Source organism: Schistocerca cancellata, chromosome 2, assembly GCF_023864275.1.
Source record: "Schistocerca cancellata isolate TAMUIC-IGC-003103 chromosome 2, iqSchCanc2.1, whole genome shotgun sequence".
NCBI lineage: Eukaryota > Metazoa > Arthropoda > Insecta > Orthoptera > Acrididae > Schistocerca > Schistocerca cancellata.
The window spans coordinates 358,402,640-358,428,535 of NC_064627.1; the positions used below are offsets into that span (position 1 = coordinate 358,402,640).

The 25,896-nt window shown below is 43.1% G+C and overlaps 1 protein-coding gene across 9 annotated transcripts in view; it reads right to left on the bottom strand.

Moving 5' to 3' along the window:
• Positions 1-25,896, bottom strand: part of LOC126161747 (sodium bicarbonate cotransporter 3) — a 1,146,839-nt gene that overhangs the window by 417,137 nt on the left and 703,806 nt on the right. The window contains exon 1 of one of the 9 annotated variants that reach the window (XM_049917792.1): positions 9,330-10,012. The exons of the other annotated variants lie outside the window; for them this stretch is intronic. Within the exon in view, the coding sequence (XP_049773749.1) occupies positions 9,330-9,417 (88 nt within the window). The 5' untranslated portion in view covers positions 9,418-10,012. Of the gene's footprint in view, positions 1-9,329; positions 10,013-25,896 lie in introns of those variants that run through there. 9 annotated transcript variants of the gene reach the window in all.

Sequence of the window (25,896 nt, forward strand, 5' to 3'; positions counted from 1 at the left end):
AATATTTGTGTTAGAGTCTGATTTTTCCAGTATGCAGACGGCGGGTGGCGGTTTGCGTAAAGTTACATAAATGCTTTGTCTGAAGAATTAGATAATAACAGCAGAATTAACCTAGAGGAAAATTACCATATTATTGGTTGGAATAGACTACCAATACTCATAATTTGTTGTTACTATAGTCGCCAGTAGTCTTGCGGCCGCCTATTAATGTGTTACTTCAATCGTTCCGCATCCCTGGAACCTCTCCACTGTGATGCCACTGTGATGTTTTTTGCATACTAAGTGTGAATGATTGCTTACCTGCGATGGTTGATACACGAAGATGAAGTTATTGCTATTTTCGAACACTCTTATATGATACGGTAGGATGGTCTACGCTGACAAACTGATGCGAAACTTTAAATCAGTGTTACATCATTGCTATGGGGCCTATTTAACTAATATTACCTGCCATTCATGACAATTTTATGTGACAAGCGTACTGTGGCTATGCTTGAATGCGGGTTCGTTCAGTCGGTTTCATAATATGACATCTTCTTACAGGTTCTGTACATCGCATTGAATTTGTCTTGAGGATCACTTTTTATCCAGCCATATGGTATCTTCCATTCACGTGCCACTGAACTTTTCGGTATTTTGATCCAGACACAAAATTCATTAGTAAGTAAATGCCTGTTCATAAACATGGACGAAAAACTGAACTGAGAACTGAATGCGCTGAGGCCCAGGGATCCAGAGGTCTGCGAATATGGTTACAGATTGTTTACAGTAGTGACTGAAGATAGATCTAATTGGGAAACTGAACTATGGATGTGTGAATGTGATTAGTAATTCCTCATGCTCGTGAAACACTGTTCCTCCTACGCTTTCAAAGGCTAAAAACCAAACAGGTTGGTGTGTATAAGTATGATTTGCACGTATGTAGTCGGTAAGTTAATTTTTTGCATGATATATTTATCTTCTGCACTAATACATAGCTGGGCAAGCGTTTAAGAGCTAGACTCAAATGATTGTAATTGAATGGATATTATCATACAATTTCAGAGAAACGGAATGCAAACAGTTGCTAAAATTTCGCAGTGTTTCTTTCTTCCACACGTATGTTTAAGGCAACTTTTACGCTCAACTTCGTACCTCGAAAATTGCATCAGTTTAATTAGTTCATGTTAATTACATCTTAAACAATTTAATCCACAGCAATATACGAGTATTAACCAATTTTAAATGATAAAAAGGAGAATTAGTATATTCAGTATATATTTGAATGAATATGTACAACGCTTACTTTAACTTTGGTGCAGCCCCTGTGATACCTTCACGTGCCGATGCGTATAGGGCTACGCTCCGGAGGTATGTGAGCACTGGCTGTATACCACTGCTTCAGAACAACAAATGAAAGGTCTAGACTGGTTTCACTCAAAAGAATGAATGAGTAACTCAGCCGAGACGTAAAACTGCAGCTGAAATAGTCAAACCGAATGAATCGAGTGGTTTCATTCGGTTGTTCCCACCACTACAATCACTGTCGCTTGTTCTTACAGATGTAGACTACATACCACATGAGACGCCTCTTTGGCCTCTTGCCGATGTTAATTGGCACCAGGAACGCCGACCGTCCTCTAGCACAGTAAGACGAGCCGTGTCTTAGTTACGAAATCGCTATTGTCTAGTTTTAGCGTAGATTTTTAAATCACGAATACTACAAGTCGTCAAGGCATTTGGACGATTCAGAACCCTCGACTGCAGTTTAGTGTAAGTGGAAGTGCCGTACATCTACAAGGCACTACGAAGCGAACTTCGGGCTTTTATCAACACAAACCATACTTGAATCACAAGAGAATATGAATGATTTGAAGAAAATAAGAGGGTAATTTAGTGTCAACGTGAAATACCCCTTTTCTAAGAAGATATTTTTCGTGAAACATTTGTATAAAGATTGCGACCATAGAGTCTATGCTCATATTTGTATTATCTGCATAATAAAAGAAAGTGCAGCCTTCAAATTTTTTGAGAGCAGCTAGGAGAAGCCAGACTATTCGTACATTTCTTTCTATTGCCTACCTCCATAACGTAACCATCTGGGTCTGTTCAAAAATGTTCAAATGTGTGTGAAATCTTATGGGACTTAACTGCTAAGGTCATCAGTGCCTAAGCGTACACACTGCTTAACCTAAATAATCTTAAGGACAAACACACACACCCATGCCCGAGGGAGGACTCGAACCTCCGCCGGGACCAGCCGCACAGTCCATAACTGCAGCGCCTTAGACATCTAGGTCTGTATTTGTAGTGATTTCCTAATATACTATCATATCTTGAGCTACCTAAGTGATGTTTGATTATGAATCATCTAGTCCACATGCTTAATTTCATTATTGAAAGTTTCTTGAGTTTTACTTTATAGCATTTCTAGCATGGAAGACGCAATACTTCGATGTGGCACCGATCCGCAATTTGCGTGATTTTATTACTAATTTACAATGTACATTTTATTCATTACATGTGCGGAACTTGCAACAACGCAGAACAGAAGTCTGAATTTTTTAAAATCAATCATACAAACTAGAGCTACTACTAAATCGCGAATTGCAAATTATATCTAGCTACTAAAATTCAGTCGGTCAACTTTCTCTGTCGCGCCGCTCCCAACACAAATCTGGGGCCACAGTCTTCATTCTGGTAGCGAAATTCTAAAATGTTTTAGTTGGTAGAGGTGGAAATCCAACTTAAAAACGTAAATAATTAATTTCTACTAGCAATACGCCCCTGCATCTCTCAGGTCTAAGTGCCTATAGCCGGATCACTTGTTTGGGTAGCGGTAATAGTTTTTATGTACAAACTTTTCTCGTGTATCAGTTTATGCATTAGTGAAAAAAATATCGAAATCCTTAAAGTAGTTCCTGAGGTCAGTCTTCACATACAGAGAAAAAAATGCATCTGGGGACTAATTTAGTAATATGTATACAGGATGGCCAGAAACAATCTGAAAAGATTACAAAGTTATCGAATTTTTTTCTTAACAATTATTTCTCAGCACAACCTTCGTGCAGCTCTCTTACAAGCTCTTCGGACTGTTTCTGACCACCCTGTAGATCGCATGTGCTATGTAGAGGAATTCGCCGGAGTGTAAATACTTTATTTCCAGATGGAATGTTTTACTCTATGTCAGTTTAAGGTTCAATGCTTCTTCGACGACTAGGCTATCAACGACAGAAAACTCTGACGGGATCAGGATACTTACGGCAACCGGCCGTGTTCATTTCGAAGGAGCCGCCCTGACATTCGGTATTCAATCGAGCTCCTCTTGTATGTGTGTGTCCAGTGACTGAATATGAGCGCAGTACCACCTCTACAAATCTTACGTGTTCCTTTTCTGACTTATGTGTAACACATTGACATTTACTCTTTCTTATTTTCTCCTTGTATTATACACCTCCTTAAAAAATTTCCATGGTCTCCTGCACGTCTCTGATAGTTATAATATCTGACTGTGTAGATCACGAAAGAGCAGAGAAGTTTCAGTTTATGCTGTGATTTGTCATTGTCTGACACTTCGTTTGCATAGCCATTAATAGCTGTTCGATAAATGTTTCTCTTTTCCCTCAAATCACTAATCATTCTTAATTGTCCTAATCGCTTTCAAGCAATTAAATCTTTTTCTGCACAATTACCCCTTTTGTCCATTTACCACTCTTTGTTAGGCTATAAAAATTCGGACCAAAAACCCTTGTTTAATTTCTAGGGAGTCTTATTTTCGATCAACTGAATCATTTGACGAAAAAAGGACATACCACAGTGCAGTTTTACAAGAGAACTGAAGTATCAAAATTTTAGCCACTATTGTTTTATTCAGACGAAACATGTATTCATACAGTTTATGTTGGGAATGACTGTTGCCACTGTGGTAGTGTGTGAAGAGCATTGTCAAACCAATGCGCCGGTCATTGTTTGTTATGCAGGTCATTGGCTTACAAAACATGTACCGTGTGACAGACCTCCGCTTGCAAGTATATCGGAAAGTACGATGTTAATCTGTTTCTCAGACATCAACACTTCGGTTCCGTCAACCTTACCAGCCCTTCGATTTACTTAGTCGGGTAACAACGAATGCTAGTTGTCAGTATCAATTGGTTGGTATGTCCGTGTTGTGACGAGTCTCTCAGGGATCCAGCTGAGTGCTAACGTGTTTGTCTACCATGCAGCGGACCCGGGATCGATTCCCGTCAGGCTTGGAGGTCTTCTTCGCTTGGACTGGGTGTTGTGTTGTCCTCACCTTTTCATCATCACCGACACGTAAGTCGCCCAATGTGGCGTCACGTGGAATAAAACTTGCAGGGAATAAGACTTGTAACCCGGCGACCGAACTTCCCGGATGGGTCCTCCCGGCCATCAATGCCATATGATCATTTCATTTTTTCTCAAGGATCCAGTATTTGTGACAGCACACAAAGTTCATGGGAGAAATTAGCCAACCGAAAGTAGTCGGGGGTAGAAAACTAATAAAATTCCAATATAGACAAGTTAGGATTTGAGAAGGTTGTTAGCGACAGTGAGATCGCTATTTACAGAAGTGACTAACATGCGTTTAGAGAGCAACGTCGACGAAAACAGTGTGGCATGAACTCAACAAACAAAACTCCCATGACAGAGCAGTTATTGCCCAATCTCTTGCAACCAAAGTGACTGCAAATACGGTGCTTTATTGGTGGGAAGAGGAAAAGCATGTATTATTGACTATTCAAAGCTTGAAATGTGGCGCGACGTTTTCAACTGTAACACTGTGCCCCTTGTTATGCGGCACCCGAGTAGTACAAACTTGAAGTGACTGATGCCGTATTCAGTAAGCCATCCGATTCACATTGTTTCCATTCAAAAATATTCAGAGTCATAATTTTGTCTTCATTTACATTAATTACTGGGAAATTTTTCCCCACCGATTACAATATAAGTAAATTCTTTCATCAGATACGTAGAACTTCAGATAGCCACACATGTAAAAATTACTGTATTTACCGTTCATGTATAATTGCAATAAACTAGTTAAAATAGTAAGTTCGACAATAAATGTCTTCATTTTAACTGTCAACAAAAGCTTGAATAGAGAAGCGTTGGACGCCGAAAGGTTTAGTTGTCAGTTGTTGTTACTTCATACCTCGGAGTGTGTCAATCTAGGTTGTAAATAATCTTGTACTGGCAAAAATCATGTATATTGATTAAAATGGAAGGAAAAGTTATATTACTGCTTTCGTCTCATTATTAGTACGTCGTGTAAATGTTTCACACAACCAAAATCTGAGAAATAATGTTCTGCAGTCAAGAGTTGCTCGACCCTATTATTGTCTGCTGAAGAAAAATGAAAGAGTAGTATTATAAGTTTATCTTAAGAGCGCACTTGATTTGTGTGTCCTATGCTTCGTATTGGTTATGCAAAGAAAGCATAACAGGGACAAGTAATCTTGGATTTTATAAACGAACATCTAGCAAGTAAAAAGTTACATCCAACTATATGAAGTTTTTACCTAAGGAGAACACCACAAGGAAGCGAAAAATCTAGACAACTACTTCCTTCTGTGAAACATGTCAGAGGTTCTACACTCCTGGAAATGGAAAAAAGAACACATTGACACCGGTGTGTCAGACCCACCATACTTGCTCCGGACACTGCGAGAGGGCTGTACAAGCAATGATCACACGCACGGCACAGCGGACACACCAGGAACCGCGGTGTTGGCCGTCGAATGGGGCTAGATGCGCAGCATTTGTGCACCGCCGCCGTCAGTGTCAGCCAGTTTGCCGTGGCATACGGAGCTCCATCGCAGTCTTTAACACTGGTAGCATGCCGCGACAGCGTGGACGTGAACCGTATGTGCAGTTGACGGACTTTGAGCGAGGGCGTATAGTGGGCATGCGGGAGGCCGGGTGGACGTACCGCCGAATTGCTCAACACGTGGGGCGTGAGGTCTCCACAGTACATCGATGTTGTCGCCAGTGGTCGGCGGAAGGTGCACGTGCCCGTCGACCTGGGACCGGACCGCAGCGACGCACGGATGCACGCCAAGACCGTAGGATCCTACGCAGTGCCGTAGGGGACCGCACCGCCACTTCCCAGCAAATTAGGGACACTGTTGCTCCTGGGGTATCGGCGAGGACCGTTCGCAACCGTCTCCATGAAGCTGGGCTACGGTCCCGCACACCGTTAGGCCGTCTTCCGCTCACGCCCCAACATCGTGCAGCCCGCCTCCAGTGGTGTCGCGACAGGCGTGAATGGAGGGACGAATGGAGACGTGTCGTCTTCAGCGATGAGAGTCGCTTCTGCCTTGGTGCCAATGATGGTCGTATGCGTGTTTGGCGCCGTGCAGGTGAGCGCCACAATCAGGACTGCATACGACCGAGGCACACAGGTCCAACACCCGGCATCATGGTGTGGGGAGCGATCTCCTACACTGGCCGTACACCACTGGTGATCGTCGAGGGGACACTGAATAGTGCACGGTACATCCAAACCGTCATCGAACCCATCGTTCTACCATTCCTAGACCGGCAAGGGAACTTGCTGTTCCAACAGGACAATGCACGTCCGCTTGTATCCCGTGCCACCCAACGTGCTCTAGAAGGTGTAAGTCAACTACCCTGGCCAGCAAGATCTCCGGATCTGTCCCCCATTGAGCATGTTTGGGACTGGATGAAGCGTCGTCTCACGCGGTCTGCACGTCCAGCACGAACGCTGGTCCAACTGAGGCGCCAGGTGGAAATGGCATGGCAAGCCGTTCCACAGGACTACATCCAGCATCTCTACGATCGTCTCCATGGGAGAATAGCAGCCTGCATTGCTGCGAAAGGTGGATATACACTGTACTAGTGCCGACATTGTGCATGCTCTGTTGCCTGTGTCTATGTGCCTGTGGTTCTGTCAGTGTGATCATGTGATGTATCTGACCCCAGGAATGTGTCAATAAAGTTTCCCCTTCCTGGGACAATGAATTCACGGTGTTCTTATTTCAATTTCCAGGAGTGTATAATGATTTACTAGAAATGTTATAAAATCCTATTTATTATTTTCAGTGTTTATATAACCGGCAGGATGTTTCAGGCTACTTTGGTTTCGCAAGTCTGCACAACACACTGTTAGGTGGCTGCTATGTTTTGTCCGACTACCATATTATCCCAAAAATGGTTCAAATGGCTCTGAGCACTATGGACTTAAAATCTTGGGTTATCAGTCCCCTAGAAATTAGAACTACTTAAACCTAACTAACCTAAGGACATCACACACATCCATGCCCGAGGCAGGATTCGAACCTGCGACCGTAGCAGTCCCGCGGCTCCGGACTGAAGCGCCTAGAACCGCACGACCACCACGGCCGGCGATATTATCCCATTACTTACACTTATACTACGAACTGTAAGAGCTAATCGTGCTCTCTACGCAGACACATAATGGATATCTTTCCGAAATATTTGATTGTTATAGTTCCACCGGGAGTAGGCACGCGAAGACGCTGCAATACGTTCGTATAAGGATGCGTTGCAACTGTGTCGCCCAAAACGGGGGTATAAAAAAGAAGTTCCGCCCCAGTGATTAATTTACCCAGAATTTTCTACCGCTGCACATTTTTAACATCCTTAGCACAATAAGCGCAGTGGAACTTCATTAAACACGACATTTATTTTCACAGACTAGTAGCAGTCGCGGATCAAGGATGGCACGGCACAGTACTTTCTCCAGCTGAAGAAACTGGTTTTGCGGCTCCTCGTAGCCGTCATGTCGTGTTACGGAAGGAATGTACGTTAATCGAGATGGATCTCCATTTCAGTGAGGCAGGTGTGGCGGCTGGAAATGACCTGGCTCTCTCGAAAGAAACGTTCTCACATTTTCCTGAAGCGATTAATGAAAATACCGGAAAGATTACCAGATGATGCGAATCAAGTTTAATCGCTGAGAGATGTACTCGGTAGCGTATTACAGCTGTTTTGTACCGTGCAACACGTAACCAAGAAAGAATATTTTTTATGTTAATGTTCATTAATAACTATCGGTTCATTAGTTAAACTTGCCAAGTCTGAAAGACGCGAACAAAGTGAGCAGGCCTAATACTCGACTCGATAAAGGTTATTGCTGAATTTAAATTTTTTGTATTTTTTATCTTGCATAAACTGTTTCCAACAAGATCGTAAAACAAATGATCTACTTTTACATATATCTCTTAGGTTATCTTATGTTGTGGTGGTAAGAAATAAGGCTTCGGATATTAATTACACAAGTCTTGGTTCGATTCAGTTCACGTTTCAAATATAGTCGTCGTTTAAGCAGTCTATCTCGTGAAAGTGCGGAGTCTAATGTATGCACATTTCCTACGATTTAGTAAACAGTTCAGAAATAGCAGCAATATGTATGTGGTTTTAAAAACAATCCTTAAAATGACGGAGGAAAGACCTTCCTCTTCGGGATTTAGCGATTCTCTATACAACACTTCATCTAACTGTGTTATCTAAACGTATTACACACTGGAGGACCAACGTTCGAGATTTTTTTTTAAAAAGTGGCCCTTTCTGGAAACAGAGCTTGGAGAGTAGTTTACGAAAATTTTTCAGATTCTGCTCCGCTGTCTAAATTGGTGCAACCGAAAGCTCAGGAATTACTTTTGTATACTCAATGGATTTTCGAGATGAAACATAAAAAAAAAAAAAAAACATTTTGGTCTCCAGTATGCGTTACTGCATATTAGAGGAAGATTAACTATATGGATTCCCTCCTTTTTTGATCGACAGTTCTGTCAAAGAATAGTGATGTTTTACGAAACTCATTTCCTTGTTCGATAACGCACAAGTATGTGTGAAATAAATTAGTACCATCCAAGTTACGCACGCATACGTTTAATGCAGAATGTTTGCAAATGGAAGATAGAGTTTTGTTCTCGAAGCATGTGGAAAAGGAGGAAACTGTAAAAAAAAAAAAAGACATTGATGTATTAGAGGCTGAGCGCGGATGGTAAGATATCATACGACACTTTTCTGAAGAAATATAGGGAACGTACTTAAGCAGATGACACAACAGGTATTTCAACTTCCAGAGTCACTGAACCACTTCGCTTGTCTCTCAGAAGAGAGGACACCTACTTGACATTAGTAGCAGAACATTTGTTACCAAGGAATGTAGGACTATATTTCATTTGGATACTCCGAATAGTAAAATGCTATCACTATATTGTGCTCATGAAGATGACGGAATGTGTAATTAAGGTGTTGTCTGGAACCATAATTAACGTGAGAGCTGTGTGGTCATCATGCCCTGCCAAGAACAAACGAACAGTGCGCCACAGGCTACGTACTTGCCGCCTCTTCCTCGAGGTCCTTGTCCTGGCGGACGGCCAACTCGTCCGTAATCGTCTGCGGCTCGTCGGGGTCCTCTTGACTCATGGTTGTCGGATGGCAGGCGACACCCGTACAAGTCACGAATCACCGCGCTTCACTAGGACACTCTAGGGCGCCCTACCACTCTCAGGCAGTCCTCAGAAACCTGCTCCGTGGGGGCTGCCTCAAGGGCCAGAGATACGGGCGCTTGCCTGCCAGTGGCACTAGCGTGGCAGATGGATTGCATTACATTGCACAAGCAACTCCCACTCCGACGGCTGATCTTCCCGTATCCTGAGTCGCAGTACCAGCGTGGATTGTGCAATTAAACGCAATAGGATTATCGGGGCAGTGGAGCCTACTCCTCGTTAGATGGCTCTCCAAATTCTTTTAAGATTTTTGAGGCAGATGTTAGAATGTGGGTAATGCAGTGCAACAAATTTTGTTAGGTGCTTTTCTACGACACAGCCTACGTCGTGGAATCAGGCAGCGACCAAACGAAGCAGATAAAGAGGTGCCCACTGGTACTGATCGACACCTGAGGTTATCGACCCTGCCAGCAGGAGAGGCTCCCTTCTACCGAGTGGGGCGCTGTTCACTGTCAGCAGCAGTGTCGAACGCTGTCGATAACGCGTGCGACAGCGGGAGACCCTCTCGAAGCGACAGCTGGCGAGATACTGGCCCGGCGCCGACCGGCGGTCCCCATGGGCTGGCTGGCCGCTGGGACGCAGCAGCCCGCGGCATTCGCGCCTGGCGGCAGTCCCGCGGCGTTTTATTTATACCTGTGCGATCTGCACGCGTCCGCTAGCAACTAGTTGGCGGCGGAATTCGTGCCCACTAGCGTGGAAAATGCAATCGTTGTTGTTTGGAAACACCGCTGCGACGCAGTAGGTCGTCTCTGCTGAAAAACCGTGTTAAGGATTCATAGGCAGGATATACGAACGAAAGAACGCAACACGCACTCGCTTGTGTGTGTGTGTTTTCTAGCCATACTCGATGGAAAGGAGTACAAAGGACCCGAATTTCTATAGAAACGCATTCATTTGGAAGATGCGCAAGCACTTGTGCAACGCTTGGTGTACTATTTAACCAAATCAGAACTTGAAAAAAAAATTCCTGGCAGATTAGAATTGTGTTTCAGATCGAGACTCGAACTCAGGACCTTTGCCTTTCGCGGGCAAGTGCTCTACCAACGTTTTTTTTTTTTTTAAATCTCATTTTGTTCGTTTTCGTTCGTTGTATCTGCTCTGGGCGGACGTCGAAAGACACCCGTTTCAGTTCTCTGTTGATCCATTAACTCAGTTTTTTTTATTACAGAGGGCAGCTTGCCCTCTGACCGAACACGCTGAGCTACCGTGCCGGCAACTGAGCTACCCAAGCACGACTCACACCCCGCCTTCACAGCTTCACTTTTGCCAGTACCTCGTCTCCTACCTTCCAAACTTTACAGAAGCTCTCCTGCGAACCTTGCAGAACTAGCACTCCTCAAAGAAAGGATATTGCGGAGACATGGCTTAGCCACAGCCTGGGGGTTGTTTCCAGAATGAGGAGTGCTAGCTCTGGAAGGTTCGCAGGAGAGCTTCTGTAAAGTTTGGAAGGTAGGAGACGAGGTACTGGCAGAAGTCAAGCTGTGAGGACGGGGCCTGAGTCGTGCTTGGGTAGCTCATTTGGTAGAGCACTTGCCCGCAAAAGGTCCCGAGTTCGAGTCTCGGTCCGGCACACAGTTTTAATCTGCCAGGAAGTTTGTTATAAGCGCACTCTCCGCTGCAGAGTGAAAATCTCATTCTGAAATCAGAACTTGTCGCCCAGCTTTTCGTTGAGTGGCCTGACCACACGGAAATACTTCGGGGAAAGACTTGGGGAGTACCACTGATGAGGAAGATATAAGTTCACGATTTCGCAACTGCTGCTGCTGCTGCCGTTGTCGTCGTCGTCTCCGAATAACTACTGCAACTTACATCCTTCTGAAGTTGCTTACTGTACTCATCTCTTGGTCGCCCTCTACGATTTTTATCCCCCACACTTCCCTCCAATACTAAGCTGATGATCCCTTAATGTCTCAGAATGTGTCCTATCAACCGATCCCTTCTTCTAGTCAGGTTGGCCGGCCGCGGTGGCCGTGCGGTTCTCGGCGCTGCAATCCGGAACCGCGGGACTGCTACGGTCGCAGGTTCGAATCCTGCCTCGGGCATGGACGTATGTGATGTCCTTAGGTTGGTTAGGTTTAAGTAGTTCTAAGTTATAGGGGACTGATGACCTAAGATGTTAAGTCCCAAGTGCTCTGAGCCATTTGAACCATTTTTTTCTAGTCAGGTTGAGCCTCAAATTTCTTTTCTCCCCAATTTTGTTTAGTACCTACACATTAATTACATGATATACCCATCTACTCTTCAGCATCCTCTCTAGCACAGCATTTCAAGAGCGTCTATTCTCTTCTTGTCTAAAAAGCGATGTTAACAAATTTCTGTTTACCAGGAAAGTTTTTCTTGGAACTAATGGTTCAATAATAAAAAATTTGTGCTTCATCCTAAACTACAGCGGATTTATAACATGTTTCATACAAAAAAATTAACTTACCAACTTGGGAGAAATATTAACGAAATTTCTTATATTTGGTAGCCATTCAGAACGATCTTCATTGTTTAAATTACATCATAATTATTTCCCAGATCCATGTCACCCAATATTAAATGTGGTACACTAATAGCTGGTATTTAAAAAGGTTCTTCAAACTCAGCCTTATCTACAAACGTTGAACATCATATTCATGACTGGTGACCACTCTCCACATTATATTCGCTCTCCATGAGCCCTCACATGCAACTCCCTCTCTGAGAGTTCTACCACTCAACTACTTTACTGAGCAAGCACCTGTCAAAGCAGGGATGAAAATTAAAGTAACCGATACAACATAATATTCAACAGCAAAATTGTTCTACAGAATCTTAATTTTTGTAATAAAACAGTCCCAAACGCAGGAAGGTGTTTGTTTATTTACTAGTGACCGGTTTCGACCACTGTTCTGGTCAGCTTCAGACCGCTTACTCTGTGAAGAGAGTAGCATCATTGTACTTAGAGGAATGTAAACTACTAGCATAAAAAGAAACACAGTATATCAACAAATACGTAAAAGAAAGGGAGTTATATCCATGGGAGTCTGCTGCACCTGGCGAGGAGCAAGCCCCAGTCTAGGAGGCATATAACCACTGCTGCATGTCATGCAATTTACATCGCTTAAATAGTGCAGTTCTACCCACCAACTCCAGCATTACATCATTAACAGCCAATGGCCGTAAAACACGTTAAATAAAGCCTAAATACAATTATAATCATAGATATATCGAAAATAAAATAAACTTTATAAAACCATAATATAAAACTTAAAACTGAGTAAAAAGAAAGAAAACAAGCCGTTAACGTATAAGAAAACGCATGGTGCCATCTATAGGGCCCTGGGTGTAACAATCATGAGTCAAAGGTGTTCAGCAGGGACGCCACCAGTAACTATTGTATCGCTTTGAATATCGATGTATTACGACTACAAATCAAAGATACATTAGTATTGGCTTACAATATTTGGATCTCCGGTAGTCAAGGTACCATAATCAAAATCGATATGTTACTACTACCGATCAGAAAACGAAATAGTTATTATACGTTGAACATTATTTCCGTCACAATTATATTCAAAATTAGCGAGGCCTTTAACCACTAAAAGGAGTTACAAATAAGCTATATTAAGATACATAACATTAATGCCTTTCTATAGGGACAAGTGCATAGCATATGTCAGGTACAGACGGCGAGAAAAATATTACTTTTAATCATGGTAATAGTATGAAGACAGGTATGTTCGTATTAGTAATATTATGTACAAGATTAGATGTGAGGCATTAATTATCCCCAGAGTTTGCAGTTATGTTTAAAACATTAAAGAACCTCAGTGGAATAACACAAAAATAAACTGAAATAAACCTTTGATATTAACATCAAATGTCCACAATTGGGACTTAAACATATGTAAGGTAACGATGATTAAGGAAATGCGTCACGGGTACTCAAGTAACAACAAAAACATCAATGTATTCTCATTATACAGTAAACACTGACCTACTATTACGTCTTGGTTTAAGCAAATAATAAGCTTTGGCAGTCATTAAAACTTTGGCTTGAATCACCATTGTAATTAGCTATAGCAAAAAATTCGACATCTCAATAATAAAATTGGTCTATTATTGAACCTGTACCTCGACTTATATGAAAAGTGGCTAATAAATAAAGTGACTAGGGTGTTCACTATTAAAAACGCCATCAAATAAAACAAGGAGACATCGAGAGACAACTTTTGCCATACTAAAATAGCAAACCTTTGCTGGCCCGAACAGTGGTCGAAAGCTGTCATCAGTAAATAAATGAACGTCTTTATGCGGTTGGGACTGTTTACTATAACAAAAAATTTTAACATTTGTTGTAATCGCTGGATTTCCAACAGAAACAAAGTAATTTTTAAAAAAAATTTCTATGGAAAGCATTTAATTATTACAGTTTACATATCTTTTATCACACTATTTGTGAGGTGTCAGGCAAATCCAACACCTTCCATGAAAATCCTGACATGATAAGCAAATCCAGTAGTATGTCACATAGCTCCGAATAAATCGTGACACTAAATTAACCAAAGTAATACGAGTAACGAGTGAGCAAATGGAATACCACAGACTAACACAAGAATGCCTAAATGCAAGAAAGGAGATCAGAAGCCGAGAGCAGAACCGTGTTAAGCTGGAAGGCCCTACGATAAGGGACGGACACCCACGTCGCCAGCTAACCGCTAGGACCACCCCAGCCGCAAGTTTTAGCGTGAGACTTTTTCGCGTCTCTGTTACGTCAGAGACGTAAAAGATAGAGCCCTCCAGAAGAACAGTATAGATCTTACGATAACACCAAAAGGACCACACCAGCTGCAAGTTTTAGCGTGAGACTTTTTTGTGTCTCTGTTACGTTGCAAACTTTAAAAACATTGCCCCACCACGAAAAGTATAACGTTTCTCATTGGATGGACAGAATTTTTGTAGGCGGAGCTTAAGGTTAACATTGAGACCCTGATTGGTCAGATGAAAACACAGCCAGATAGTTTTTTTTTAACCAACTTCGGTAAAATTGTAGTAAGGAGAAGTTAGGAGGAGTTGCTTCCCAGATGGCGCGTTGAGCGGAGCTGTGCTGCCTGCCACCCCCTGACGAACACCGACAAGGTAATGACACGCGATGCCGTATAACAGCGCATAAAGCTTCACTCAGAACTGCAGAAGTCTTATCTGTTACACCCCCTTTTTGCGTAATACTAGTGTCGATCGTCAATTAAATCTCATGGTGTTCACATTTGCCACTTGAAGTAAAAATCTGAAACGCGATGATTTTTCTGTTATATAGTTACTGAGAAGCCACATCAGCCACTGTAATTTACGACAAGTTAGATAAGTTATTAAAGATAATTGAGGGTCACTGTAGACCATTTTGATAGTTTTCTCTTTTGTGAAACTTAATTTAAACCTAGATTATAGATGTGATATGGCATAGGTCATCCTTCGATCCATTGTAGAACTTGGAAACCCATTCAGGGAATATTCGTTCACATTTTCGTTGAACGCAGTTGGTTTTTATCATCCTGTATTAAAACATTTCCTTTTATCAATAGTGCAATTTATAAACGATGTTTTGTGAGTAGAATAAAATTTCCAATGGTATACTTAACTGCTTTTTCGACGTTATTTTACCAGTTAACTAAAAATAGGAAAGCCTTGAACCCCTTCCACTAAATTTAGTTAGTATTAAGATTCTTTTACAGGGATTGCAGTGGAGCTGACGCTGAAATCATTAAGTATTTGGTTATATCATCGCTAGTCTCACTGAACTCTTCTGAATTCTGCATGTCATGTGTGGTCTGACGTCTCCTTACCAGCAACAGGTCCCAGGTTCAAACTAGTCAATTCCCTAAAAAACACGCTCAGAGCGTCGTTGCGCGAAAGTGCTAGGGAGACACGATATAGAACAGACACCACGCAGAATGTTAGATATTCAGTGAAACTCACTCCCAGCATTCTGGATGGCAGTAGGCAGGAACTTACAACGGTTCAATGAAATTACTGAACCGTCATTTTTTTTTTTTTTTTTTTTTTTTTTTTGCTAAATGGCTTCCAGTTTCTGATCTCCTGTTTTGCTGCATGCAGCACTGGACTGTCGTATACAAATAGTGCCTTGCATTTAGCCACTCACACAAGCCATATGGCCAGGAAATACAGATTATGGTAGCACTTATGTAGATGGCTTGATAATGGACTTAAGTCCGAACTGGTCGACATTTAAATAAACTTCTGTTTTCTGTGTAACTTTGGCGGTTTCGTAATTACATTATTCAATTAAAATTTTGTCATTTATTTTACAAATGACTTTTTAGTGTTTTATATATATTTATAATACGCCAGTATTGTAATTGGAGCAGTTAGTTACATATCTGATGTTATAAAACAAATTTGTTCATACAGTATCGGAGAGTGTGACGTGGCGGGATAGCCACGTACGTTGGCACGCGACTTCCGGTATTAGGGGAGATGCGTCAGCCCTCCTTGTGATCCGGCCGACGGATTAATGACGAGAGCTGGTGAGCCGGCTAGCCTGGATGTGGTTTTTGAGCGGTTTCCCACGTCTCACTGGCTGAACACCAGGCTGCTACCAACGCCCCAGCTCGACTACACGATTCACAAACATTTCAAAAGCGTTCTCGCACTTTCATACGAGATGATTTTAGACGCAGACAAATCGGATACACAGGCTACACCCAGGTAGGGGAGGGGGTGGGGAGGGAGATGGGAAGGGAGGAGATGGCGACAGGAAGGGCATCCTGCCACTCTCTTCGTCTAACATTACCAAATTCCATATAGCAGAGCCAACTCCGTGAAGAAAAGGGACAAAGACCAGGAAAAAGAAGACATGCGGAGTTTCTGAATGAAATATGGGGAAAACATAACTGAGTTGAAATATTTATCATTACAAAACTTGGTATGGTTGAAAGAACTACACTCGTATATGAAATAGTCTATACCTCGCTTCTCTAAAGGTAAAAATGAGATAGCGCTTCGTGTCATAAGTCAAGTCTTCGCACCCAGAATCACGAAAAGTAAATCTGAACTGTCCGATACCGTGCATTAGGGCAACTATAATGAACTAACCGATACCATTTATAAAACAGCACACATAAATTTCACGTATGTCGCAACTGTTGCACTGGCCATAGATTGGCGTTTTGCAGTAGACTGGTTGCAGTTGGATTGTAGGCCTTAGGTGACTTTTAAGAGGTCTTAGTATGATGCACTAGAGATATTGGTCCCTCGCGCTGTGTAGCGCTAGAAGTAAAGGGTTTACCGTCCATAAAGAGAGTAGGCATAAATTTCCCTGCTGTTGTTTCCCGTTGGAAATTCTTTGGTTTAGGTGATGAGAAATTGTACCATTCCTTATTCGTTCTTTTTCTTTGGGGTTTGGGACAGTGGACTCAAATTGTTGACATTCATCAATACATCGTTGTTTCATTTCAGGAGAATGCTGGTGGGGCATTCGTCTTACCGATTCTTCGTGGAATTGGAGCACCTTAACTATGAATAATGGTTACTGCATTGTACGACGCTCAGCGTGATATGCCTGTCCCGGAGAACGAGAACCAACTACAGACGTCGCACTGCAAACTTCTGACACCGTTAGTATCCTTACGTGACATTCATTTTCAAACTGATTTCAATTTGTTGAATATTTTCACTTTGCAGAAATCAAATAATGGAACTATGATCGTCACTGGTGCCGGTAGTGTGTGTGTGTGTGTGTGTGTGTGTGTGTGTGTGTGTGTGTGTGTTGGGAGCATTTACTGAAGATCTGCAACACTTTTAGGGGGACATACGAGGTGTGTTAAATATGTAATGCGATATTTTTTATCGGCCAGTTTCGGTTGAAAACATGCGGAATTTGATTTGTTGCGGACGTTGGAATGTTCCGGCTTCAGCTCCTATGGTTTCAATACATAGCGGCGCTATATGTACCCTTCAAAACTGGCCGTGTAACGGAGGTGCTTACCAAGCAGAGAGCAGGCGCTAATTTCTTTTGGCGTAAAACCAGAGCATCGCAGATATTCGTAGGCGCTTGCTGATTGTATACGAAGACCTGAGAGTGAACAAAAGCACTGTGAGTCGTTGGGCGAGGCGTCTGTCATCGTCGCGACAAACTTGTTAGGTTACCCGCGTGACGATCGGCCGCTCACATCTGTTACTGCTGCAATATTTGAGCGTGCGGATGCTCTCATTAGAGGTGATCGACGGATTACAGTCAAACACTTCGCTGCACAACTGAACGTATCTGTTGGTAGCGCTGACACACTCGACCACCAGTTGTACTCGAGGTATATGCTGGCCGGGTTCCTCGTCGCCTAACCTTAAGATCATAAACTGCCATCTGTTTGTCCCAATGAAGGATGCACTACACAGAAAGCAATACGTTGTTGATGATGATGATATCGAAGCAGCAACACGTTGGCTCCGAAGTCAGTCAGTAGAGTGGTACCATGGGGGCATGCAGGCCGTCACAGTAAGATGGGGTAGGGTATTGTAGCAAAACGAGTGGGGAATAGTACGGTGTATTCGAATCCTGAATAAAACTAACCTGCTAAATAAAAAAAGTGTGTAGCATTACTTACTGAACGCGCCTTGTCTATTCCATTGTACAAACTACCGATGCTATTTTTTGCTAGTTTGTCAGACATTTACGGTTTTATTAGACTCGCCGTTGTAAATAAAAGAAACAGTCAGTTGGAGGTCTGCAGAAGCTTCAGAAAACTGAGCTAAATTCCGTAGCACTACCAGAAGAACTTCGCTACCATGTTGTGGTCTGTGACACGAGTGAATTGTATGTCATTATAGTTTTACCTATTTCTTCTGCAGAATGCATATGGGAATAGCAAGAGGTGGTGTGCCCCCTGTTCATTCTAAGTTCTATAATTTTACGAGCTGTGGTGGTCTTCTTTAAGAAACTATTTTGTCGTTAGACTCATATGATATAAGGAAACAATTGAAACACGAACGACGTTGGTCTTATGGGGAATCACAGGTTTTCTCCTGCAGGAAACTAAATACGAAGGAATTAGGCTACTAGAAGTCGAAGATGAGGCGATTAGAGACGGAGCACAAGCTCAAATAGGGAAAGGTTCGGTAAGGAGATCGATCGTCCTCTTGTTGAAGGAAACACCCCAGCAATCATTGGTGTGGCTTAGGCTGCACAGGAGAGTTCTCTTGGTTTTTTTGTTTACATAAATTTCTAATTCTTCAACAGTATCCACTGTTGGCCTCTTAGGTAATGCAGATAATAACAATGAAAATACGTTTATTTGGGACTATGGCGGCCAAAATGCGGCATTGCAGGTTACTAACGAAGGAAGATTTCTGTGAAAGATATCGCATTTTATTGTGTCTCTGCAGATACCATATTTAATGAAAAATGTAGCTTTTAAACAACACCGCTTGTCCAAATTTATATACCTTATTTAATGTTTATGGGACTTCTTAACCTGTGAGGAACTTTCGCCTTGTGTCTGAACGAAATACCACCTACACCGCAGCGATAAAGCACTAGCGTTCACTGATCCTGTGAGATCCGGATACTCGTGTTTGCATCAGACGGCGTTCAAATATATACCTAACATGCGTCATCGGCCACAGCGAGTCACGGGCGGGAGAACGTCCTATAAATGTTTAGTGTGATAGAGATGACGTGCCCCAGGAGACCAAAAATACCGTGACTGGTACGTCAAACACTTTTCATCTCGCAGTTTTCGACCAAAAAACACGAAGTGTTAAACCAGTACATTCTGTAAAAGCTGAAATAATACATTATCTTTCATCGAATTTGAGGACACAAATGTAGTACAGGCAACTGAAAATACTGGCAACATTATCCTGCATAGTCCTTCTCATAGGGTTTGGGCTAATGAAAGACATCTGCGTCCAATATGTTTGTGACATTCTTCATTTTGACCATATTCCACTATCTTACGCATGCAAAGCTATGATTGCTCTCTCTTACTGCTACTACCAGCTGCTGTCCCTTCTGATTCTCTCTCTCTCTCTCTCTCTCTCTCTCATTGTCATTATCATAGACTCTGTCTCTCATTATCACTGGCTCTCACCCACTTCCACTTTCTCCTTCTCTATATTCCTCTCCCACTGTCACTCTCTCTTTTCCTAGAATTGTTATCTTATTGCCAACTATCTTCCACCGCCACTGTTTTTATCTCTTTCTCCACACTGTCATTGTGTTCTTCGATCCTACCATACGATAGCCACTGTCTGCTACCTTCCAGTATATATATCAGTTTTCCGTCTCTTTCCCGGTGCCATTGTCGTCTTCTCCTCTCACAGCATAAAAAAGCGCAAATTTGTTCACGTGCCAAAATTAGTGTGAAGATTTATAAATGTGCTGAGGAAGGTAGAATGAGGCTGTTAGTATCCCACGTTTCAGTCAGTCTTTTAAACAGGAGCATATTAGTATTTTTTGTGCTCCTATAGTTGTATTTTACCACTGGTTCCATTCTTTTCCCTGCCACAGCGGGGCATGTCACTGCTATGAAAAGAACTTAGTGTGTTAGTAAAGATTTGATAGTATACTTACGTGGAACTGAAATAACGCAGAACTAATTCTACACCTCCGATCTGATTTTACGTGCACAAAAGTTTTGCATTTCCTCAATAGTACAACACGGCCTTCCCAGAAAGCTTCTGATGATGACAGAGACACTTGCTTCTGATTATAACGCAGATACTTCGCAGCATATTTCTCTGTGCTACGTCACTTTTTAAATTATCACAGGATTTTACGTGCGTGTTTTACATGTAGAAGTGCAGTAAATTTGAACCTCTGTATTTTGTAAACGGATCTACATCTACATCTTCATGGATACACTGCAAATCACATTTAAGCACCTGGCAGACGGTACATCGAACCATTTCCACAATAATTCTCTATTACTCCGCTGTCCGTGCGAGCTCTGATTTCCCTTATTTTATTAAGCTGATAATTTCTCCTACGTAGGTCGGCGCCATCAAAATATTTTCACATTCGGAGGAAAAAGTAGGTGATTGAAATTTCGTGAGAATATCTCGCCACAACGAGAAACGCCTTTATTTTAATGATGCCCACCCCAAATCTTGCATCAAGTCAGTGACACACTCTTACCTATTCCTCGATAATACAAAACGTGCTGCCGTTCTTTGAACTTTCTCGATGTGCTCCATTAATTCTGTCCGTTAAGGATCCCACACCGCGCTGCAGTACTCCAAATGAGGAGGGAGAAACGTAGTGTAGGCAGTGTCTTTAGTAGATCTGTTGCATCTTCTACGTGCTGTGCCAATAAACCGCAGTCTTTGGTTCGCCTTCCCCACAACAATTGTGTTCTTTTCAATTTAATTTGTTCTTAATTGTAATTCATAGGTATTTAGTTGAATTTACAGTCTTTAGATTTGATTTGTTTATCGTGTAACCGAAATTTAAAGGATTCCTTTTAGCACTTATGTGGATGACCTCACACTTCTCATTATTTAGGGTCAAGTACCATACAGATATCTAAATCGTTTTGCAAATGGTTTTGAACTGCTGACGACTTTACTAGTCTATAAACGGTAGACTCATCTGCAAACAACCTAAGAAGGCGGCTCAGACTGTCTCCTAAATCGTTTATATACGTCGGTAAGAAATAGCAGACGGCTTATAACACTACCTTTCCTGACAGGAAATCACGAAACCAGTCGCATAACTGAGACAGTTTGATTACAAGCTGCACGGTGTCAAAAGCCATCTAGAAATTGAAATCAATTTGAAATCCCTTGTCCAGAGCATTTAACACTTCGTGTGATAAATATAACAAGAAAATTTTCAATGTTGTTCGAGATTGGGTATTAGGAACAACCCATGAAGTAAATGGTGCCTCCAGATGCCCGTCGATCTTCACAGTACCAAGGAGGGAGGGGGGGGGGCGTACTTTATGACTTCCTTCTGAAAATATTCTCATCTAGTCAGTTACTTTAGATTGTACAATTCTTCTGTTGGGCATACAAATGGTCCCTAGCCCAAGGGTTGTCCAAAACATTTAACCTATTCAGCATGTGACGAGTCCGCTGGAAGTGGTATGTTTTCTGGTCTGGCGGAACCGTGAAAGCGCGCCTGCGCCACGTGCTGCCGTCAGTTGGCAAGGCTCCAGGGCTCTGGAGGGACGCAACTCACATCGCCGCCACCTGTAGCCGGATCTGCCGCTTAGCGGTTTGATGTGCGACGAGCGCCCCGCACTGACTTGATACAGTTACATTGGCACTCTGGAGTGGCGTGCTCCACGTAAGTCGTCAACAGTGTCCGTGCCGCGCGCGCGATATGTGCAAAGATCACCGTCTGTCCCGACGAGGTTACAGTCCAACACAGAGATGGTGAGAGAGCAGCGAGGGTGGGTGAGAGAGGGGAGATGCCAATGACGGGGATGGCGTGAAGAGACGTCAGTAGTTAACGTTATACATGATAATGGAAGTTGCGCACCATGCCTGTGGATTAAATTGCTGGGTTGTTCGTAAGTATTTCCAGGATTTCAGGGACGAATGCGCGAAAACTGCAACATAAACAGCCGGAAAGAAATTAGTACATCCTTTCAGAGGTTTACAATTCACTCAAGATTTATAGTTACAACAGTGGATATGGGGTACACGAAATAATTACATTTACAGATCAATATCACAAGGTATCGACCCCTGCTGCAAAATCCATACTACTGCGTGTTGTAGCCACTGGCGGCAGTCCAAGTGCTAACCCTGACATTCAGTTCATCGTACAGATGGCGATTACGTTATACCACGCCTGCTCGACCTGTTAACGTAATTCTGCGAGTTATTGTAGCGTTCTCGCTTCCCACGCCCGGGTTCCCGGGTTCGATTCCCGGCGGGGTCAGGGATTTTCTCTGCCTCGTGATGACTGGGTGCTGTGTGACGTCCTTAGGTTAGTTAGGTTTAAGTAGTTCTAAGTTCTAGGGGACTGATGACCATAGATGTTAAGTCCCGTAGTGCTCAGAGCCATTTGAACCATTTTCTTGCGAGTTATTGCTTGACGAGTCGCACGAGTCACTTCTCGTCCCATCATATCCCACACGTGCTCTATTGGAGACAAAAAATGGTTCAAATGGCTCTGAGCACTATGGGACTTAACTACTGAGGTCATCAGTCCCCTACAACTTAGAACTACGTAAACCTAACTAACTTAAGGACATTACACACATCCATGCCCGAGGCAGGATTCGAACCTGCGACCGTAGCGGCGGCGCGGTTCCAGACTGTAGCGCCTAGAACCGCTCAGCCACCCCGGCCGGCTATTGGAGACAAGTCCAGAGATAGTGGTGTCCAAGGAAGTTGCTGCATGTCCTGCAGAGTATGTTGAGTTTCACAGTCAGTGTGTGGGCGAGCATTATATTGTTGGTGTAACGGATCACCTTCTTGTTGCAAGAACGGCAGAAGATCGGGTCTAACAACATTCTGCACGTCGAGCGCTGGTTAGTGCCCCCTGCAGAAAGACCGTCCCATAACACCAGGGATGGGGCATTCTTGGACGAATGCACTCTACATGACAGCGGCCTACGTCGTGCTCGCGAATCACCATCACTTGTGTGCAGGCAGAATCTGCTTTTGTCTCTGAAGACCACAGCGTGCCATTCCAAGTAATCCTCCGAAGGCACCAGCCGAGCCGTGCCACATCGATGCTGTGGCGTGAGTGGAACCGGGCTAGAGGTGCGCGTATCTGTAGTCCCACTGCTAATAACCCGTTCGCGGTGGCCGAGCGGTTGTAGGCGCTTCAGTCCGGAGCCGCGTGACAGCTACGGTCGCAGGTTCGAATCCTGCCTCGGGCATGGATATGTGTGTTGTCATGTTTAAGTAGTTCTAAGTTCTAGGGGACTGATGACCTCAAATGTTGTCCCATAGTGCTTAGAGCTATTTGAACCATTTGAAACCTTTCGCGAAAGTTCGGGTTGGTACATCTTGGCTCACAAGCTGTCCTCTCTGTGTTGCGGTAGCTGTACGATCGGCCATTGCTGCGCTTTTAATACGGTTATCGTGGCGGACGTCTATCTACATTTACATCCATACTCCACAAGCCACCTGACGGTGTGTGGCGGAGGGTACCCTGAGTACCTCTATCCGTTCTCCCTTCTATTCCAGTCTCTTATTGTTCGTAGAAAGAAAGATTGTCGGTATGCCTCTATGTGGGCTCTAATCTCTCTGATTTTATCCTCATGGTCTCTTCGCGAGATATAAGTAGGAGGGAGCAATATACTGCTTGACTCCTCGGGGTGCACAAAAGCCCGTAACGAGCTACTGAGCGTCTCTCTTGCAGAGTCTTCCACTGGAGTTTATCTATCATCTCCGTAACGCTTTCGCGATTACTAAATGATCCTGTAACGAAGCGCGCTGCTCTCCGTTGGATCTTCTCTATCTCTTCTATCAACCCTATCTGGTACGGATCCCGCACTGCTGAGCAGTATTCAAGCAGTGGGCGAACAAGCGTACTGTAACCTACTTCCTTTGTTTTCGGATTGCATTTCCTTAGGATTCTTCCAATGTAAGTCTAGCATCTGCTTTACCGACGATTTCTTTTATATGGTCATTCCATTTTAAATCACTCCTAATGCCTACTCCCAGATAATTGATGGAATTAAGTGCTTCCAGTTGATGACCTGCTATATTGTAGCTAAGTGATAAGGGGTCTTTCTTTCTACGTATTCACAGCACATTACACTTGCCTACATTGAGATTGAATTGCCATTCCCTACACCATGCGTCAATTCACTGCACATCCTCCTGCATTTCAGTGCAATTTTCCATTGTTACTACCTCTCGATGTACCACAGAACATCCGCAAAAAGCCTCAGTGAACTTCCGATGTCATCCTTAAGGTCATTTATGTATATTGTGAATAGCAACGGTCCTACAACACTCACCTGCGGCACACCTGAAATCACTCTTACTTCGGAAGACTTCTCTCCATTGAGAATGACATGCTGCGTTCTGTTATCTAGGAACTCACAATCCAATCACACAATTGGTCTAATAGTCCATATGCTCTTACTTTGTTCATTAAACGACTGTGGGGAACTGTATCGAACGCATTGCGGAAGTCAAGAAACACGGCATCTGCCTGGGAACCCGTGTCTATGGCCCTCTGAGTCTCGTGGACGAATAGCGCGAGCTGGGTTTCACACGATCTTCTTTTTCGAAACCCATGCTGATTCCTACAGATTAGATTTCTAGTCTCCAGAAAAGTCACTATACTCGAACATAATACGTGTTCAAAAATTCTACAACTGATCGACGTTAGAGATATAGGTCTATAGTTCTGCGCATCTGTTCGACGTCCCTTCTTGAAAACGGGGATGACCTGTGCCATTTTCCAATCCTTTGGAACGCTACGCTCTTCTAGAGACCTACCGTACACCGCTGCAAGTTGTAGAGCAAGTTCCTTCGCGTACTCTGAGTAAAATCGAACTGTTATCCCATCAGGCCCAGCGGCCTTCCCTCTTTTGAGCGATTTTAATTGTTCCTCTATCCCTCTGTCGTCTATTTCGATATCTACCATTTTGACATCTGTGCGACAATGTAGAGAAGGAACTACAGTGCAGTCTTCCTCTGTGAAACAGAGTCTATGAATATCGGCGATCCTCTAGGTTTCCGCCAAAAGAATTTCAGTGACAGGTCTCCACTTGCAACACAACTCTGTAATAGACTTTATTTTGGAGGCTACGTATAGTGCCGTCACCTATCTGAACTTTATGAAACTACTAACTATACCTGGCGAACTTGGTTCCGCCTCTGAAAATCTTTATATGTTATAGCTGATCCGGGAAACGTTGTTTTGCCATATAAATTATCTCTGGTCTATAAGAATAATGTATACGTGTAACACAATGTATACGTGTAACACAATAGCCGTTGTTGGCGGGAGCTCGAGACACAATAATAATGGCCGAAAACTGTGTTGGGAGTGAGAAGAGGCTTATGGGGAAGTCCGGCAGTATCGGCCACTATTAGTTCTAGCGTTTCTACGGTAGATCGTGCTGATTTAACAATTGCAGCCGATACACGGCTCGTCCATGAGCATACAAACATAGCAGCAATTTCGTGTCGAAACGTGTTCGCCAGCATCATGAATAAGGCCAAGCGCACACGCATCGATTTGTATCGTACGTAAAAATATTGTACGATTAAATTCTTTTGGAGGGACGAAGGAGAGCATAATAACTTCTTTGTTTCACTAAAATAATTTGATCGTACGATATATTTCCGTGCGATAGATATCGGTGCGTATGCGCTAGGCCTGATGCTGGTTTGGCGAATGACGCGTGCTACCTAGTTAAACTCCTCGTCTAGTTACGTCGATTCAAAGAGGGATATTCGAGTCGTTGCTTTTGGTAGGTTTCCTTCAATTACATAC